Source organism: Eubalaena glacialis, chromosome X (genome assembly GCF_028564815.1).
Source record: "Eubalaena glacialis isolate mEubGla1 chromosome X, mEubGla1.1.hap2.+ XY, whole genome shotgun sequence".
NCBI classification, from domain to species: domain Eukaryota; kingdom Metazoa; phylum Chordata; class Mammalia; order Artiodactyla; family Balaenidae; genus Eubalaena; species Eubalaena glacialis.
In genome coordinates this window covers 134,377,455-134,397,984 of record NC_083736.1, presented here as the reverse complement: position 1 = coordinate 134,397,984, position 20,530 = coordinate 134,377,455, and the positions used below count along the sequence as shown (strand labels likewise).

Sequence of the window (20,530 nt, the reverse complement as noted above, 5' to 3'; positions counted from 1 at the left end):
AGGGAATTGCTATCGAAATGCTGCTGGATGCCACGGGCTGCTTGGCTCGGGGGTGGCTCCCTCAACACCGTGGTGGTCAGAGCTGCTGCTGCCACCCAGGCAGCGCTGTGGAGCACGGTGGGCACTCTTGGCACGCAGGGCTGTCTGGACTGGTGGGGACTCAGGGGCTGGCTGCCCAGGGGGCTGGGACAGAAGCCGGGCAGGGGCACTCCCGTGGGGGCGGCCTTGGGAATCCACGTGCGCCGGCAGATGGACCCGAGGCTGCCCGCGGGGTTGTGGCTCAAGTGCAAGGGTGTGGGAAACGGGGGGCTGAAGCTGAAAATCCCTTGCTGCTTGCCTGGAGTTGGTGAGATCAGGCCCACGCCCTCCCGGCTCTGGTGCCTGGTGGGTGGGAGCATTCCTGGACTCAGATTGTTCTGAAGGAGCCCAGCTCTGGGTGGCATCATGGGTTGGCTGGGTGGGGAGCTTGCCTTGGTCCGGCTACACTTGGAGGTGACTTGATCTTGGACGGCTACAGAAAGAGAGAAGTGGGGGTCAGTTCCAAAGGCGTCTTCAACATGGGCCGCAGCTGCTGGCGGGGAGCCACCGGCCCAGCACTGACCTCTCACCTTCCGCCCTTGGCGCCTCCCGAGCATCCCCCGCTCCCCTGGTTCCTCCACCCTCAGCCTGGACTGCAGTTCTTGGGGGAAGCCCTCCCAGACCCCCTGGGTCTGTGCTCACAGCTCCCCCTCCACCCAAGAGCAGATCATGTTGCATTGAAAATGCCAGTAGGTTGTAAGCTCCATGAAGCCAGGGTCTGGGTCTACTTTTCTACTCAGTATCCGTACGCAGGCCTGGCACCGCCCACCCCCTGAAGGATGTCCACTCCAGCCTGGGCAGGGGCGACATTCAGCTGGTATCAGGCCCAAAGGAACAGGGGTCTTTGCAAGAGAATGGAGGAGCAATGGGCCATTGCTGGCCCCTGGGCTACAATGAAGCTGCTGAACACCTGTCGGAGGGCAAGCAGCTTCCCCCAAACCCCAGGCAAGAATACCCTTGGGCTGGTCCAATGTCACTACTGGCTGGGGAGGACTGCTTAACGCATGTCTCCCCTGCTAGTCTGGCAGAGACCATGTCTGGTTTTTGGCTGACAGCTGTATCTGCGGCCAATCAATGTTGATTACAGTCATAGCTGCCATGGTTGAATCAATCTCTTGAATCAAACAGTGATTTCAGAGTCATTAAGACTGAGCGTTTAATTGGGACTCTGCTTAAGCTTTCCATGTGACAGATCCAACCAGGCTGCTATGGAAGTGCCTTGCAGACCTCCTCTCTTTCCCTCAATGCTTTTTGGAAACATCTCAGTAACTGTTTATGCTGGAATGAATTCTCCCCCAACCTCACACACGCTCCCCCTGGCCCACCCTTTCGAGAACATTGACTTTAAGTGCTTACCTTGAAATTGACTCAACTGTTGGGCGAGATATGCACTCTGCTGTTCAGGGATCATTGCCATAAGACCTGATTTCTGCTTCTCTTGCTAAATAGAAGACGAAAAAGAAGTGTTAGATTAGGGCTACCGAGAAATACTAGCCTTGGGATCTCTGTGTGGGGACTCAGGACTTGGCTTTAGTGTAGCAGAAAGCATGAGTGAACACACCAACACACACTCGCATGCATGCCCCACCCTCCCAAGCAAAACTCCACAGGTATAAATAAAAGTAGGATTCTGCACCTGGGTTAAAAAACCAACTGCGACAGCGTAGGATGGGGCGGGAGACACAGAGCTTAACAGCAAGAGCACGGAGAAAAAAGATTTAGGCATTCTGGATGTCCTTCTGCTGAGGATGGGGCAGCAGTGAGATGTGGTCACCAAAAGAGCAAATGTGACATTAGGCTGCATTAATAGAAGCAGAGTATGTGGAAGGAGGGAGGTGACAGTCCTACACTACTCTGCCTTGGCCAGACCATGTCTACGGTGCTGACAAGAGTTTGGGCATGCCAGCCTCAGGGAGACCCAGACAAACTGGCCGCGCTCGGAGGACACTAAGTGATGGAGGTAGGGCTCGGACTCCCAACCACGAGGGCAAAGAACGGCTGAGCGAACCGGGGATGTCGGGGCCGTCATGGGGAAAGGGCCAAGGCTTGTTCCGGGTGGTCCTGGCACGAAGGGCGGGATGATCACACGATCACTCGGTCCCAGCTTCCCTTCGCTTGCCTGAGTGGCCGCACATGGGCCATGGGAACGGGCTCCCAGTCTCCATCTCCGAGCTGGGTGGGCAGGGGGAGGAGCCACGCTTGAGGGCTGCAGTCCCAGCCCTGAGTCTGGGAGCCGCTCAAGGGGGCAGCCGCGAGAGCGCCAGCTGAGGGCCAGGAGAAGGCACGCCTGGCCCCAAGCCCTTCGGCCCTTCGGCCCAGGCCAGACTGCTCACCCGCTGCCGCCTCTCTCCCCTTCTCAGGAAGGCTGCTCCCTCGTGCGCCACCAACGAAGGCGGCTCTGTCGGGGAGCACACCTCCCTGAGTCTACTTTCGGAACTGCGTCCCCCGCCCCCCCAGATGCCAGAAGACTTGACCCGACAACACAGGCTGCCCGGGGCCTGCTTCTCTGCACTCGGAGGGCCGGCGCCCGGGAGAGTGCCCGGCTCCCAGGCCTGTCGGGCAGCTCTCGGCCTCGGGTCCTGCCAAGGCAGAGAGGACTAACACGTGGCAGCGGGTGGACCACGCCGCAAGCGATTTCAGCATCCCGCCCTCAGCCTGCTTCCTGTCCGAGCTCTTGCCCCCCTTGCCCTGGGGCTGCTGGGAGGTGGGTGTCAGGGATGCTGTTCTTCAGCCCTGGAGCTGCCGTCTTCCTGCTAAAGCGTGGGGTGCGGAGACAGGGCCTGAGGCGCACAGGGGTCACATGACCACCCAAGGCCACCCCACCGGGAACTGGGGGAGCCCTGTGCTCTGCCTGAGCTGCTCAGAGCGGGCAGGCCTTTCTGAAGGCAGCCCTCTCACCTCTGTTCTTCCCATCGAACCTCCCACCAGCCCTAGGAGATCTGGGCAGAAGACCTATGGCCCCAGCTTACTGACATGACAACTGAGGCTCACAGAGGGTAAATGACTTGCTCAAAGCGACACGGCTGGGGAAGCGCAGGGTCTCCTAACCGCAGATCCAGTGCTTCTGCCTCCCCAGCCCGCTGCTGCCAGGAACCGGCTCCTGTGCCCTGCTGTCTACACCAGCCCTAACGCCATCCCCACCAGCTGCTCCAGTAGGTTCATCAGAGAGTTAAAAACAGAAAGTTGTACAGAGTGGGGGAAGGGCAGGGGGAGGCTACAGAGTGCGACCAAAGACAAAGCAGGGGACAGGCAGAAGAGTCCAAAGGGAAGGAGGTAGAGAGGAAAGACACCCCCAGGGCCTGGGAAACCAAAGTGAAGGCGAGGCTGGGGCAGAGGTCAGAGTGGAGGAAGTGGGCAGTGTCTGCCAGATGAAAGGGAGTGCTTCTCGAACGGTCCACGGTTACAGGGACAACGGGATGTTGGCCAGTGTTCATCCAAGGAAGCACAAAAATCCAGAGCATCCAGAGTTCAAGCGAAAGTCTGGTGAGCGGCACGGCTACAGAAACTCCCAAGTCCAAAGGGCACGGCCGACGCCGGCCTGGGGGACGGGCCTCTACCATCCTGGGGTGCCGCCATCAAGCAGGGGTCTCTTCACGCTGCTGGGGCATCCGGGGGGCACCGCCAGCCCTCTGCTCCAGGCCTGGCCTGTTGTCCCTGGCAGAGCAGCCAGAGCATTCTCTCCAGGCCTCCCGAGGAGGCTGCTTCCTTTGTTTTGCAGACGGAGGCCCCCATCCTTTGTTCTGAATCAGTGTGCTCCAAAGATAAGCCCCAAGAAAACAGTTGTTGCCTTTTGACACTGACAATTAGAATCGTTGGAAAATGGAGAAAACAGGAAATGACAAATGTTTTCAGTGACCAGGAGGAAGCAGTGGCTGAAAGTGGCTGCTTAGTGATGGACACGCCGAAGGATGGCCCAGGCAACCTGTGGCTTTTCACCAGCATGGTTATGGAGGAGCTCATCCAAGGACTGCTTTCCCTAGGGCTGCGGTCGGTTGTCATGGAGCTGGGTGCTGCTGTACCAGGTGACGCCGGCGGGGCAGCGTCAGGTGGGCCCTGTGTGAACCTAGGTGTGCTTCCCCACGTGGTCCCCGGAAGGAAGTCTCCCCAGGAACGAGGGCCCTGGCTCCTCCTCCCACCTGGCCAAGGGGCCACCTTCACAGACAGGCCTCAGCCAGGATGGTGATCCAGGAAGTCCTGGGGCTGCCTTTCTAGGAGCTTCATGCTGATGCCCAGGAAGCTCTGGGGGCTCACTTGAGGGCTAGCGTTCACCTGTGGGTGCTAGGCACAGGCAGGAGAGACAGGCGAAGGGCCGGCCCGAACCCCAACACAGCAGAGCCCAACACTGGGCCCCCCAGGAGGCCAGGCCGCCCTATGGGCCTCACCCTTTGGCCACCACAGGAGGATGTCTCCTGTGAGCCCCAGAGCACGCACCTGATGCGTCCTCTCCCCACTGCAGACCAAGAACGGTCTCATGACTGATTCAACCACTTCATGAGACCCAGGAACGCTCTAACTGGATGGGGGAGGAGGCAGAGGCAGAATATCAGCAAGCCTTCCACACGGATGCGCACACAGGGTTCCTGCGTTTCGGGCAGATTCGGCCTGAAGTTACTTGCCCCACGATCCCCAAGAGGAGAGCATTCTGACTGGGAAGGGGACTCCAAGGGAATAGCTCTGGGGGAATGCAGGGATGGATCTGAAGCCTTATTTTGTGCAGCACAGTTAAGAGAGGGAAGGAGGGGGGAGGGAGAGAGAGGGGAGGACAGAGAAGGGAGAGAGGGAGGGGAGGGGGGAGAGGGAGACAGACAGGGGGAAGAGGAGGAGAAAGGGGGAGGAGGGGGAGGGGGAGGACGGGGAGGAGGAAAAGGGGCAGAGGGAGGGGCTTTCTTTTTCCAGCACCAGGCAGCTCCTTGCTCCTCTCCCAGTAGACAAGGTCCTGGGTGCCCCACGCAGAGCCAGCCTGCCACAGCAGAAGCCACTCGCCTCTGTGTTAAAGGTTCAAAGGTTAGTGAGCTCTAGTGTGTGGGTTGGTTGGTTTGTTTTTTCCTCCAATAGGAAAAGCACCTTCTTTTGTGGTTTCGGGAAGCCAGATTTGGAAACAACTCACCCACTCTTCTGACTTTTCCTTTGAAATGACGGGAAGACAGCGTTCTGCATGGAGATCTGAATTCTAGGGACTCCCACACGCCTGTGGATGGGGACTCCTCAGACCCGAAGCCCTGTTTGAGGGGGCGCGATTGCTCTTAGGCTAAACTCTCCCCACGTGTCCTTCAGAAACGGGCTGCCCACAGCGAATGGCAGGCCAGCTCCAGTGTTTCCTAACCCCCGCTCCTAACTCTCTGAGCCCGTGACTCAGTTTCTCCAGAGTGCCTCCAGACGGGAGTGCCGAGTGGGTCATCAGGCCACTACTCTTCCCTGCGGACCTCAGAGGCCAAGGCCAGGGCGGGAGGAGGGGCGGCCGCACACCTGCCCTTTCCTTGGGCCTCTGCTCAATGCCTTTCCCTGCCCGGAGGGCAGCCTCCCTGACTCCGGGTGGGAGGTGAGCCCCTCTGTCAGTCAGCTGATAGACATTTCTCATGGGCCTACCATGGGCCAGGCTCTGTCCCAGGCATGGGGGTGGCACTGTGTGTCTCTACTCTCATGAAGCTTACAATGGAGGGGGCAACTGACAAGACGCAAGCAAATCAATCAAAGAAAATCACTGCCAGTGGTGGCACATCTACTGAAGAGAATACAACAGAGTGAAGGGATGGGGAGTGGGCGGGCATGGCAGAAACCCAGGCTCAGGCCGTGGGGCCCTCAGGGTACACGGGAACCAGCCACACCCGGAGGCCGGGGCACCAGTGGCCTGCTGGGGTCTTTCTTTGACCCTTGGGGCCTCTGGAGCAGGAGCCAGGGACCTCCCCCACGGTCATGATGCTGCCCTTGGGTCTGAACCGATCTGAAGCTGCCGCTGGGGACTTCACAAAATTAACGCCATCAAAAATGGCCAGAGCTGTAGTTCAGCTTTTTTCTTTTCCATTTTCTGCCTTTGCAGTTGACCTCCAACTATATGAACTCTCTCCTGACTCCACCTCCATCTCGGTGGTTTCAGGGCCGCCTGGTCCCGGAAGGGCTGGGTCTACATGCTGGGATTGATCTGGCCGCAAAGGAAACAAATGTCTTTGCAGCTCGCCTTTCTTCTTCCCCTGGGGTGCCTGCATCCTCCGTCTCACACTGTGTCTGGTCTTCCTGAGTCATGGCTGAGCTGGAGGTCCTGTCCCTCAAAGCCCCCCGAGGTGGGCCCAACTTCCAAAGCTTCGTAGGGAAGATCTGAGGGCCAAGCCTCTGCCCCACCCTCCAGCGCAGGGTGGAAGGCCTGGCTTGGCTTTGAAGAGAGATAATAAGGTGGGGAAATGAATTCTCTCGAGGCAAGCTAGCTTGGATCCCTCATTTTTTTGCCTTTTGGGGACAGGGCAAAACAGGTCAGACCAGGGTGGAACTCAGAGACATCCTGAGTGGACGATGTCCCCATCCATTTTGTTAATTCTGTTTCCCTGGCAGCTTCGTGCTGGACAAGCCGAAGAGCACTGTCACTCTGAGGGCACGCAGAGAAAAGGGGGAAAAAAAGAGAGAGAAAAATCGATAGCCCTTGACTGGAAAGCACTGCTTGTTCTTGCGGGCCGAGGCAGGTGGGATGGGGAGAGCAAGGCCTCACATACCGAAGCAGCATTTCCATTAAAGGCCAGAATCCCGGAGGTCCTTTCAGCTGGATGAGCATCTTCTGATCGCTATCACTCAGCCAATGCTCATTTCTCTAGCTTTCTCTGCAGAGAGGTCTGACATCCTGTACACACTGATATTTCATGCACCAGAACAACAACTCCACGAGCCAAATGAAATTCTCTGCAAAGGCCCGCTCTGGCTGGCGTCCACCCTCTTGCTCTCATGACCACTAACGTGACTCTTTAGGGCAAGTCAAGCCATTTCTTTTAGAATCTGCAGGATGATGCAAACTCACAGCCATCTTGGACAGGCTTGGCTTGGCTTCCTTCTGCCTGCCCCCCCCCCCGGGGCTACCAGTCCTCCAGCGGGGCGATCCAGCTTCCCACTTCTTGGGGTGCGTGAGTCCCAGGTGGGGTCAAAGAACACCTCGGGGTGCGGAGTCCACAGCAGATCGCTGGAGGGAGAGGTGGTTCCCGAGCGCCCACCAGCTATGGAGCAGGCAGGCACGGGGTCGGGGCGGCGGGGAGGGATTCGGAGGTGCAGAAGCGCAGCCCCTGTGCCCCACGGACTCACAGCCTGGCCGCACGGACAGACAGGCAGGGAATGCGCTGGGGTGCTGGAAGGCCAACAGCAGGGAGGGAGCAACTGCGCCCAGGGCGACCCCCACTCAATGCCCTGGAGATGAGGTGCCTGGAGCACTCTGCTTGCTTGGGTGGTCTCTCTGCTAGAAATCCCTCCGGCCGGGCTGTCACCTCCTCTGTGCCTCCCAACAACCCTGTGCGGCAGGCGGGCAGGCTGAGCAGGGGACCGTGCCCAGCTGACAGATGAGGAAAGCGAGGCTGGGGGAAGTGACTTACCGACAGCGTCGCAGCTAGGCAGTAGTGGAGCGGGCACCTGCCTCCAGGCCTTCGGATCCCAGCCGCCCCAGGGCGCTGCCTCTGAGGTGCTGTACGAGGAGGTGACTCGGGCCAGCTCCTGAGCAAAGGAGCTGCCGGGCAGGAAGGACTCACTCCCCAGGGCCTGGCAGGATGGGGGCTGTCGCCCGAGGCTGACCTGGGGGGGCCTGGCTTCCCCAAGCTTGCAGGCTTTGTCTACATGAGTCTACAACAACCATTGAACAGTCCATCAGCGGCGTGGCCACGACATGCCTCTGACTGCTCTTGTCATTGCCCTGACCGCCTAGCGGGGTCGCCTGGGTGCTTGGTTAGACACACCAACTGGTCTGGGCCAACCAAACCCAACAGCTTTGTGGTCTTAATTATTGTCTTGGGTCACAGACTCCTTTGAGAACCGGTTAAAAGCTATGGTCTCTCTCCACAGAAAAAGCACTTACGCTGGTGTCTCCCCCTTCCCAGCCCACCGACGTCTTACCTATAATCTCAGGGGTTTTCTGCACCACTTACTACCCATCCGTGGGTCTCAGTTAAGGAGCCTCTGCCTCCATCAGTCACTGTCTTGTTGGAAATGGGAGTCAAGCTAGGTCATCAGCAATGACCTTGACCAATCCCGATCCCTCCCCACGCCCCTCCCCCCCAACAGAGCACACCATTCTAAACTGGGGAATCTGCAAAACCAAATGGTGAGTGCAAAACCAAGCAGTCAAGTGGACATCTCACAGCAGCCCAGCCCTGAGCGGCAGCCCTCACTGTACTTCACCTTGCCGGGGCCCCCACGTTTCAGGACTTGCGTGTGAGTGGCACCTCCCCTTTCCGTCATATTTTAGAAGGCAGAGATTTCGCCCGAATTGAACATCTGACCCACTTCTTTCAGCCAAAGGCAATTAAAACCCCTCACACTTGATATCCACGTCACAGGAAGCCTCAAGACTCCAAGGAGCTGCCGAGGCAGCTCTGACATCCTGCCGAGCGCACCGAGCGCTCGGCCACAGGGGTGCCCAAGAGGACCAGGGGGAGCCTGCCTTGAGGAGAAGGTCTTTCTACGTGAAGCAGCCTCTTCGCTCTCGTGCTTTTAACACCTGAGCTTTGAGTGATCACCTGTGTCTATCAAACAGCCCAGTGGAAAGGGAGATATTTATCCTCCGAATCTAAGCTAAACAGTCGGAGTCAATTCAATTCATGACAATAAACACGACTAAGCGCCTACTGTGGGCACGTCTCTGCGATGGATGACAGGCCAGTAGATATTTGGATGCCGCATTTGAATTAACGATAAAAACTGCCACCACTGAATTTATCGAGCATTTGCTACGTACCAGGCACTAACCCAAGTGCTTTCAATACTCAGTCCCACTCAATCCTTGAAACAGCTGTATATGAGGCAGGAACGATTATTGTCCTTATTTTACAGATAAGGACACTGAGGCCCAGAGAGGTTAACGAAGTTGCCCAAAGTCACACAGCTAGTTAGTAGCAGGGGATGATGCAGATCCAGGTTTGCCTGGTTCCCAAGTCCACATGAAGTTTGGCATGGTGTGTGCGTGTGTGTGATTAGCTTGTCATATGGAAAACAAGTTTTGAAATGTAGAAACTGTTCAAGTGTGTCATTAAGAAAAGTACAGGCCAGGTTTTACAAGGGACCCCCAGGCAAAATTTTAAGAACACCTTATAAATACTTAAAGATGGGATTAGGAAGAAAACCTAACTACTTGGAGAGTTTTAGAGATGACACCCCTCTCCCCAAAGAAAAACAAAACCAAAAAACCACGTGAAATACGCTTAGCAAGTGAACTCACTGCACGTGGGAAAGAAAACTTCTTTGCCATTCTGACGATAAGCCAACTACAGAGGGCCCGGCGCCCCTCCCCTTGGGCTGGTGCATTAGTGCAGAGCTGAGCTCACTGGCCACCTGAAGCTTCGCTTCGTCAAGCTCCAATTTGTCCTTGGACCAAGGTCATCTGGGACACGAGCAGAAACGTCGCTCTCTACAATGGACTATTCTTTGTGCCTGCATACCTAGCGCCTTGATAATTCAAAACACTATTTTATAGCCATGTAGGAGTTTTTACAATCCCGATATGCAACTATTCCTAGAGGTCTGATTCCTTGCCCACCCCATGACGACACAGTCTGAAAGCAATGAGTGGGGCTTATTTGTAGGGAACTGAAGCATTTTAAGCTTTTGCTCAGGAATCCCTGGTAGCTTCATGTGACTTGTAGGATATTAATGACGGGTCAAGAAGCAAGAACCCCCATCAGCACGAACATACGCTCACAGTGCCTCGGTAGTTCATCAGGCAGAAAAAAACCTGCAGATGGCACATGGAAATTACCAGCGGCAGAAGATGCCCCGACCGTGTGGGCAGTTCTGTTTCGGCAGCAGTTGGGAACGGGGCTGCCACCACCCATTCGAGTGGAGCAGAATGGGAGCAGGCGCTTCGCGGACCGGTGTAATCCTCGGTTAAAAAAAGAAAAGAAATAAACTAGATGAGATTCAATCTTGACTCTGACAAGGAGCTTTGTAGCTGATGCTTGTGTGTCTTCTCCGTTTTATTTACTTTGGAAAAGAAACTGCTGTCACACGCCCTGTAAGTGGGAGGTCCAGCTTCCAAAGAAAAAGTGGTTGGGACTTTTCAACGCCTAGAGGTTTCCACACATAAGGTAAACCCACCTCTCTCTTTGGAATCACCGAAAATCTCAGAAAAGCAAGTCAATCCATAATTGGTGGGCATGATTACTACCTCTCAGACTGGCTGGTTCCACGTGATTCCAAATTTCAGAGAATCAGACCCTGGGATGGATAGTGCCTGATGCTGGTGCCCGATTTCACAGAGCTCACACCCACTGGGCTTCCCGTGACTGCTAGAGAACTTGCTGGAACGAGGTTGTCCCTGGGTCCCTCTGATGGCTTGCAGCCACTTAGAGCCCCAAGCACATCCTGCTCAACTTTGCAATTAGGGCTCTTTGTCCCTTGGCCTCCTGCCTTCTTGGCAGGCAGGTTTCCTGTCCCATGGTGTCAGGTACACTACCCCGCAGTCATACCCATGTCCTTGGAGCTCCCCAGACAGGCTGCCGCCTGTGTTCAGTCCCCTGTGCTCGCGCTCCTTGCTTCGCCAGCCCAGAGAGCCCTTTCTCCGTTTCCCGTCTGGAACCCTGCACGTCCTTGGAGATCCACCCTAGGAATTCTGTCTCTCCTTTGGTCCAGCTCCTCTGGCTGACTGATACATCCTTGTCGGGCCAAGCCTTAATCATCCTTAAACCCCTCTGGTGCCCAGACAGTGCCTGGCACAGGCAAAGGGTTCAGCAAATATTTGGAAAATTCAACTGACTGTATCTGTTATGAGCTTGGCATGGTATCCTAGGCACTCGGGATATGAGAGTCCAGTGAGCACTGTGCTGGCTTCTTTTTGGAATGAATGTTAATGATAAAAGTGAGCCTTGACCCTCATTTTAAGCACATTTACTCATCTCTTTTCAACGCTGTTGGGTTGATAAAACCCATCAGTAGAACAGAGATCATCATCACACCGTGGAAATCACATCAGCTAACATTTACTGCACTAACTGTGCACACACACATATATTTGAGACTGTCCCCAGTTTACAAGACAAGGAAGTGGAGATAGGTTTACCCAGGACGCACAGCAGGAAGGTGGGTACAGGCCTGGATCTGATTTACAGAGTGACTAAAACCCAAGCAAGTGCTGGGTTTGGGAGAAGAGGGCTCCTTCTCTGCACACGGAGAGAAGCAGTCGGGTGTCCTCCACGTTGTTGGCTATTCTGTGACCTCCCCGTAGAACAAATGGGCTCTGGTGTAAGGAGCTCAGACTATGACTAACCTCCACAGATACTCAGATGCCTTGCAAGAAGCAGATGACTGCCCTGGCTTTATCAATCATTGACTGGATTAGATCTCGGTCCAGTCTCCGCCGTGGAGGTCCGAAGGAAATATATGTGCATTCACAAGGCTACAGTTGTGTACTGTAATTCCACTGGCTTCTGGGAGCTTGTTGATCTCTAGACTTACTCATCCTGAAAGTTCAGGCAACAAATCCTGTTTAACTCCTCCCTTACTTTACTAACCATGTAACAGAGGCGAGCAGAGAGAGCCCAGAAGAAGGAACAGGAGACTTGGTGCATGTGCCAGAGACTCTCAGAGGCCAAGGTCACTCACGGCTGGGCTGACTTCAGAAGCCAGCCCCAGCTGTTCAAGTCACGAGTGAGATGAACATGCTAGGGTACTAAATGCTATCCAGATGAACAGGCTAGGGTACTAAATGCTATCCAGATAGCTGCAAGAGGGCAAGGCAGAACTGCAGAAGAAGCTGGATCTCTGGGCAAATGGATGAATGTGCCGACTTGTCAGAGGTGACAGGAGACGACTTTGTAAATGTGAAGTAATGCTTTGGGAAACCAGGAAAATGTAATGTGAGTCAGACTTCTTGGCCTCTTACTTGCCATTACACTACTTGGCCAAATGCAAATGGGATTTCAATAGATCACAAGCATGCATCTATTAATAACACTAGCAGAAAGCTATACAACTCAAGCCTGAGATTTTGTAAGAAATAGAATCGTAGAAGCTCAACAAAGCAGCATAGTCCCACCCTCCCAGAAAGAACGGAATGCTCTATTCCTGCGCTGTCCAGTATGGTAGCCCCTGACCACATGCGACAGTAGAGCACCTGAAATGTGTCTAGCGCAAACGAAGAACCGAATTCTGAATTGTATTCACTTTTAATGAATTTAAATAGCCCCCTGTGAATGCTGGTGACAGTAACGGAGAGCACAGTTCTTCACCATACTGGCTAAGAGTGCAGGCTCTGGAGAGAGAGAGGGTCTGGGCTCGAATCATGGATTTGCCACTTCTTAGCTATGTAATTGGGGGAAGTTACTTAACCTTTCTGTGCCTTAATATCCTCATCTGTAAAGGGGAAGTAATAGAAGTGTGTCATTCACAGAGTGGCGGAGGTTATGAGGATTCACCGAATTAACTAACACACGTGTAGTGCCTGCATGCTGTATTCTCTGAAGGTTAGTCAGTGGTAGTCTTAATCAACAATAATACCTCTGCCATGTATCAAGCACTTTTACAATGTTCCAGGCACTGTCCTCTGGGAGGAGGTGAGTTGCACGTCCCTTTATTCCACCATCTTGATCCACTCCTCCTAGAATTGAACATGCTCTAAGGCGTGGTCCGGCCAACACAGCTCAGCGGAGCTATCACTTTTCCTATCTCTTGGTAAAATAGACTAATAATAATAATAAACGACGATGATAATATTAGAAACATTTACTGAGAACTTAATCTAAGGCACTGGGTTCAGCCCTTCCCTGGAGTCATTTCAATTAATTAATTCTTAGAACAATCCGAAGACGGAGGCACTGTTACGATCCCATTGTAAAGATGAGGAAACTGAGGCACAAAGAGAAAAGGTTAAGCAACTAGTTTGATCGAGGTCACTCGTTAGTAAGTGCCAGGGCCTGGACTAGAATCCAGACATTGTCTGACTACAAAGCCCGGGCCTCGAGTTTTGCTTGATCCAATTGCCCAACTGAAACTTTTGCTAATGTGATATATAAGCAGACCAGCAGCAAGAAGATTCTGGAGTGCTGCTAGGGTCTCATAGCTGTGCAAGGGCTGCTGGGTGGGCTACTGTGTGACCCAGGTGTTGTTTTCCTTTTATAACAACTGTATCCTAAAATGAGGAGAACTCCAAGTTGAGGGATTTCTGTTCTGATACATGTGGTACAGGGAGTGGGAGGGTCACTAGAGAGATTCTGCAAAAAAACCTCTAAGGTAGCACCAATCCTATCATTTGCTGGATCTCTTCTGTAAATTTGCATTCTGTAAAAGTTTCCTTTCAGCTTTTCTGGACTTTTCCTCTATAAATGTATATAATTGAATGTTAGTATTTCCAGGTTTAAACGTCTGGAGCTGTTTTCCGTGGGGCGTTTTTGCAGAGTGGCCAGGGCTGTGCCCGTTGTTGGTAACGCTGGGTTATAGAGGAGGAAGACTGCGTGTCTGGTCAGGCTACGTGGGCCACTGGGAATCACCCTACGAGCCAAGGTGAGGTCAAGATCACTGCTACGAGGAGCGCCAGGGACTGGGTCAAAGGATACCAAAGCTCTCAAGAGTCCAGAGCCTCTGGAGCCAGGCTCTGACAGCTTCTGGAAGGCTCCGATCGTCTCATGATGATGGGGGTGATGACGATGAACAGCTGCCACGTCCAAAGCATAACCCTTCTGCTTATGCGCGCCGAATCCTCCCCCGGTTCCGTCCAGTGTCTCCCCGCTGGGTGCAGTAAGCACTGCTGACAGGCCCCGGGGTTCCAAAGAAGCCATCCGACTAACCATCACATTCAGGCAACCGAGGAAGGGAGCGGCAGGATTTCCTTTGGAGACTTCCGGATCGAGACAGCAGATCTAATGCATGCATCTAAATTCACTCCCTCGCAAAGCCCCACTAAAAGTCCCGTGAGGGGTTGGTCTGGTTTGGTTTTTAAAGACACAATCCTGCAAGGATAAGGCGAATGCATTATCCCAAGCTCAAAAGCAGCCAGACCAGGGTTAACTGACTCCACGGCCCCAAGGAAGCTGCATCACAGAATGGCAGAGGGGAAAGTGGAAAAGCAGCTTGGTCTACATGGCAGGCTCAGGAACAGCAGCCCCAGGTGGTCTCTGGCACTGGCAGGTGAAGTGCACGTGGGTGGCCAACACAATGAGGCAGATGCCTGGATGGCCATCCCGCCTCCACACCCCTGGGTATCTGCCTCTCCTCCCCTCTGGCAGAGATCTGGCTTGACCATTTGCTGCTGAATTTCCTGCTCTGCCTTCCATATCCTGCTGCCCGGATTTGCTTCACCCCACAGAGGTGTTGTGTTCTCTGTTGACCTCCACCTGGAAGCTGGAGGGCCTGGAGGCAGGCTGTGGCGAGAAAAAGCCCTCGGGCCAGATTTCTTCTGCCTGTCCGGTACCATGCCCATGACTCCGCCAGGAGTCCTGACGGCGGTGGGCTCTACACGTGGCCGGATCCATCGTACCTTTAGTCACTGACTTCCCTAAGAGGGGAGCAGCTTCTCTTCTGGAAGCCTCCACTGAATAGTGGCACCGTGACCGTTTGCTGCCTAAGCACCTAGATGGTGCCTGCCACTTGGTTCTTCAAAACAAATCGATCGCTTGTTGAAGAGTTCATGAATAAGTAGTGGAACCATATAGAAAAGCACGAGAACACTGGAATCAAGATAGTGGTTAATTCTACCAGAAGGGGCACATGGCAGCAGGGGTATGGAGTCTACTCGGGGGTCGACCATGTTCTATTTCTCAACCTAACCAGCAGTGACACAGGTTTTCACTTTATACTTCTTTAAACTGTTCATACAGGCCTTGCATACTTTTCTGTATCTATGTCACGTTTCACAATAAAAGGAAATGCTATATACACAGCTCAACGCCAGTCATGTGAAATACATATTTTGGCACAGAAAAAAAATAATGTGTATTCCAGCACGTTAACAGCAGTTATCCCTGGCTATTTTATACATTGTATATTTACGTATTTTATTATCTCATGGGATTTGTGTTTTCGCTACACTTCTGCATTTTCAAAGTTTACTACAAAGAGCATATATTATTCTTGTAATCAGAAGATCTTAAAACATACTGAAAAAAGACAAGGTCTCCAGCTAAGATTGAAACTGGTAAGGATCAACACAAAAGAGATGGGACGATCCATCTGTGGGAATCTATGCAGAAAATAACTACCTAAAGAGACTGGTGATGCACCTAATCTAACTAGGATGAGCTCAAAGGTCACCAAGGAGCATGACGCATAAAAGGAAATATTGATAAATCAGACTTTATCAAAAGTAAAATCTTTTGCTCTGCGAAAGACCCTGTGAATAGGATGAAAAACACGACTAGGAGAAAATATCTGCAAACCTCCTATCTGATAAAGGACTAGTATCTAGAATATATAAAGAATCTCAAAAACTCAACAGCAGGAAAACAAACTACCCAATTAGAAAATGGGAGAAAGACATGAAAAGACATTCCACTGAAGAGTTTCTACGGAAGGCAAATAAGCACATACAAAGATGTTCAGTATCATTAACCATTAGAGAACTGCAAATGAAAGCCACAATGAGATACCACTACTTACCTATCAGAATGGTTAAAATAAACAGCAGTGGGAACACCAAAAGCTGGTCAGAAAGTGGAGAAACTGGACCACTCACTGCTGGTGGGAAATGTAAAACTAGCCACGCAGCTGTAGGATGACACAGCACTTGCACTCTAGGGCCTTTGTTCCAGGGTATACTACTGGTCAGTTTGTAGACTTCATCTGTAATAAATAATCTGCCTTCTCTAAATAAAGAATTTTCAGGTTGCGTTGAATTTCATTATAAAATTATATTTAATAGTAGGGAATTACAGCATTGGGGATTAAAAAGTGTACGAAGTTCATATCTCATTCCTAGATCTGAAGCCACCTGTCTGCTTCAAGATGCAGAATTTGTGAGCCCAGAGTCTGAGCCAGGAGTCAGGAGACTCAGGCTGTTGCTTGGGGCCAGGCATTTCAGGGCCTCGCTAGACTCACACCACCCCAGGGGGAAAATGCGGGCTTCGCCCAGACCAGCTCTCTAGGCCCTGCTGGGTGGGGCATGCTGTGAGCTGCGGGGGCTTCCACTGACTTCACCCAAATGCCTATCTCCAAACTATGGGTGTGGGAGGGGTGGAGCTGGGCGTTCAGGAAGCTGCTGTCTGGAGAGAGGAGGCCCAGGGGGCCTGGTAGGGAGATACCTAGTTCCCAGGTGCCAGGTTCCCAGAGAGAAGGCAGGAGGGGTATGAAAGATTTGGCTGCAGTTGCCAGGGACCCTGAGGCTCTCTATCAGTGTGTTTGTTTCTTCTGAGGGCTTGTCTGTTTCGTTCCTTTGGAGCAACCATCACTGCACATAGTAGAACGTATAGTATAGATTGTTCGATAGCTTTCCTTGTAATAAAATACGGTGGCTGGAATCTGCTCACAGTCTGCCTTTTATAGCATTCGTGTGACACATATTTACTGAGCACCCACCAGGATCCAGGACCCGTGCTGTGATAACACTGGTGGACAAAGCAGTGATGGTGTTGCCCTTTTAGAGCAGGCACGTTCATGTAATGGAGACCACTTAAACGGGATTTGTAACAAAGGTGGTAAATGCTATACGGGAACACTGCAGAGAACAACAACAGGAGAACCCAGCCTGGCTGGGGTGAGGGGTTAGTGAGAGGAGGCTTCTTGGGGGAACTGAACTTTAAGCTGTGACCTGAAGGACAAAGAGATGTTGTCCAGGTGAGGGGGTCCTGGGCAGAAAATTGGCAAAGTTCTCAAATCAACTTTATCTACATCACAGCTTCACCCAGTGCCACTCCTATCCCAAGACCTGATGGATACGCAGATTATGTAGGGAGAAGGCTTTCAAAATGAGGCCTAAGGATCTGGGTTCTCCCTGGAAAAAGGGCTGCTTTCTGGAGTCACACAGAGTCAACCCAAAGAACATCGTGCTGCAGTGGATGGGGGCGGGGAAGACGGATGAACAATCTTCATATTTCTATTCCTAACTTATTAAATTCAAGAAAGTTGTTGGCTCTCCTGAAGCCCTAAGCCCACTTGCTGAAAATCAGATAACAAACCAAAGCTGGGGGTCTGAGATGTTTTTAGCTATTCACATGGTAGGGTAGGGTGTGTCCCATTTATAGAACAATCTGTTGTAAATCAATGTAGAACGGAAGAGATAGCTAAGAAAAAGCTGAGTCCCAAATGTCAGAATCAGCAGGGCCTGTGGGACTCATCTACACCAGAGGTTCTCAAAGTGCGAGTCGCTGGGCCAACAGCAGCAGTTAGAAATGCACATGTCTGGGTCCCACCCGGACCTACTGAATCAGAAACTCTGCAGGTGGAGCCCAGTACTCTGCACTTCCACAAACCCTCCAGGACACACTCCAGACAGAACCACTGCTTTAATCCAACCCTCTCGTTGTACAGAAGAGGAGACTGAGGCCCGGAGAAGCAAGGAACCCCTAAGCCCGTGGATGCTGGGCTAGTGACCACCGTGTGTTGCTTTCCAATTCCTCCTTTCCAAACGGGGCTTCTTTTTTTTTCTCTTTTTTTTCCTGTCCTGTACTTCTGCTTTTTCTCTGCCAAGGTGAGCGCGATGGCCAGGGGTCCCGGGAACAGGAGGGGCTATGCTCTGACCAAACTGAGGGGATGGCACGACATCTGCAGTTTCTGGATTGGAACTGAACCCCTCTGGGGAGGGAGTACGTAGGTTTTCTGGAGGAGTGAGCATTTCGGGAGGCATACGCATGGCAAAGAGGGAGAGTATGACTGTGGATGGCCAAAGAGGCCGATTACAGCAAAGACAGCTGATGGCTAAGCTGGCACCTAGAGCTCCTGCTCTCAGTGCCTTCCACAGTTTCCGTTCAGGCGGCCTCACTTGCCCCATGTGCCCATGTGCTTTGGGGAAACCTGGCTCCACCTGGGCTTGCGGAGGCCGGGCACCGAGCTCCGCTTACACGAAGCTGAATAGTAGGCATGTGATCAATTCAGGCCACTGTGCACAAATAGCCAGGGGCTTTCTGGGAAAGACGCTTCCTTGCTCTTCTGACAGAGCTTCTCGAAGCAACTCTCTCTTCTGCTCCCCTGGATGAGGGCAGGAGGCAGCCTGCAGCCCCTGGAGCTGCTGAGGGCTAGCGTGTGCCCACAAGGGGGAGCCGACCTGAGGATGAAGCAGGGAGGAAAGAGCATCTTCAGTGACACTACCCTGCAGTTTGCCCAAGCGCCGGACTTCCACTTACAGGACTCGGTCAGTTCCGTTTATTATTTCCTGCTATTTGCGACTCAATACATCCTAACTGCTAAAGACTCTAGCCTGGCCCCTCAGACCTTCACGACGTCTGCGTCACACCTCCAGCCTCACGCTGGAGGACAGCCCATCTCTGACGATGAAGCCTGGGGCCTGTGGGACCCTGCTCAGCCTTGAGTCATCTTCCTTTACCCACAGACCAGTTCATCTAAAGAGAATTCTAGCACGCCTAAGCTGTCTGTACAACATGACCCAGCAAACGCATCGAGTGCGGATCCCAGATTGCAATCTTGGGCTCTTTGCTCAGATCTCAAGTGTGGTACTCAAGCTCTTAAATACTCTATTTTGCATTAGTTGAATGTGATCCACGTTTTAGCAGCAATAATCTAGCTTAACAACATTATGAATTCCTGGATCAAATTCAATTCCGACGCTAACTCGAATATGTACTTTGTGGCTTTCTGTGAAGAAAATAATTGACAATCCAAACTGGAATTCATCTATAGCAAATAAGCAGTGCTAGCTCCTAAAAGCAATTACTGGCACCGAGCTCCTAAATTTTTAAATCCCTTGAAAAGTCCAAGACCATACCAGAAAGTCAAGATTTGATTTCAGAGGTAATAACTGTAAACAAAAAATTAAAAGCCTGTAAGAGGTGTTGGTGACTCGGGTGCTGATGGCTCTAGGAGGGTTCGTTCTCTCTCTCAAACCCTAGTCCAATATTATATCAAAACTTTATCGATTAGCAGATATACACTAAGGTATATAAAATAGATAACCAACAAGGACCTACTGTATAGCACAGGGAACTCTACTCAATATCCCATAATAACCTATAATGGAAAAGAATCTGAAAAAATATATATAAAGGAATCACTTTGCTGTACACCTGAAACTAACACAGCATTGTAAATCACCTATACTACAATAAAAAAAAAAGAGTGCCAAAAAAACACCCTTTATCTACTGAAGAGTGGGAAATAGACATGGGAAGGCGGAAGTCACAAGTTGGAGTTGCCTGGGCAATGAGTGCGGGCAGGGCAGGTGGGGCTGTGGCTACTGCCATGGCAGGTGAGATGGAGGAGCAGGAATGAAGCGGTGGCGTTGTTGGGAACAAGGGGAATGACCCTCCGGCTCTCCCCTGCGCAAGGCTCATGCACCTGGAGCATTTGGGTCAGTCCAGTAAAGCCTTACCCACTCAGAGGGCCTCACGCCAATGCCCTGTGCTCAGTTCAGAGAGAAATAGCCAGGAAACGGGCAAAGAATTGGGGGTGGGAACATCCCAGTTGTCTTCAAACCTCTGAATTCTCAGAGAGCATATTGGACTACAATGTCTTTTATTTTTCTTTAATTTTTTAAATTTTATTTATTTTTTTATACAGCAGGTTCTTTTTTTAAAATTTATTTATTTATTTATTTATTTTTGGCTGTGTTGGGTCTTCGTTTCTGTGCGAGGGCTTTCTCTAGTTGCGGCAAGCGGGGGCCACTCCTCATCGCGGTGCGCGGGCCTCTCACTATCGCGGCCTCTCTTGTTGCGGAGCAGAGGCTCCAGACGCGCAGGCTCAGTGGCTGTGGCTCACGGGCCCAGTTGCTCCGCGGCATGTGGGATCTTCCCAGACCAGGGCTCGAACCCGTGTCCCCTGCATCGGCAGGCAGACTCTCAACCACTGCGCCACCAGGGAAGCCCAGCAGGTTCTTATTAGTTATCCATTTTATACATATTAGTGTATATATGTCAATCTGGACTACAACGTTGATCAACCTCACGATTTTGTAATTTGTTTCCAAAAATGGGGCACATGAAGAAGGATTCTAAACTCTAAACTGGATGTCAATCTAGCTCTGACAAGTCACAAGCATATTTGTTGCTTGCAGCAGAGTCTGGTCAGTTCCTGAGGCCATGAGGTCATTCCGATAGTCGGCTGACATAGTTTCATTAAAGGATGGGTCCTCTGTTACAATCCTGCCTTTTGCAGTGAGGATGGGGTAACTACAGCGCTTGGA

The 20,530-nt window shown here is 52.2% G+C and overlaps 1 protein-coding gene across 2 annotated transcripts in view; it reads right to left on the bottom strand.

Moving 5' to 3' along the window:
• Positions 1-423: 423 nt before the first annotated feature.
• Positions 424-20,530, bottom strand: part of MAMLD1 (mastermind like domain containing 1) — a 53,651-nt gene continuing 33,544 nt past the window's right edge. For both annotated transcript variants that reach the window (XM_061178058.1, XM_061178059.1), the window contains 3 exons: positions 7,641-7,884; positions 1,435-1,519; positions 424-511 (listed from right to left, as the gene is read on the bottom strand). In XM_061178058.1, the coding sequence (XP_061034041.1) occupies positions 1,479-1,519; positions 7,641-7,884 (285 nt within the window). In that variant the 3' untranslated portion in view covers positions 424-511; positions 1,435-1,478. The remainder of the gene's footprint in view (positions 512-1,434; positions 1,520-7,640; positions 7,885-20,530) is intronic.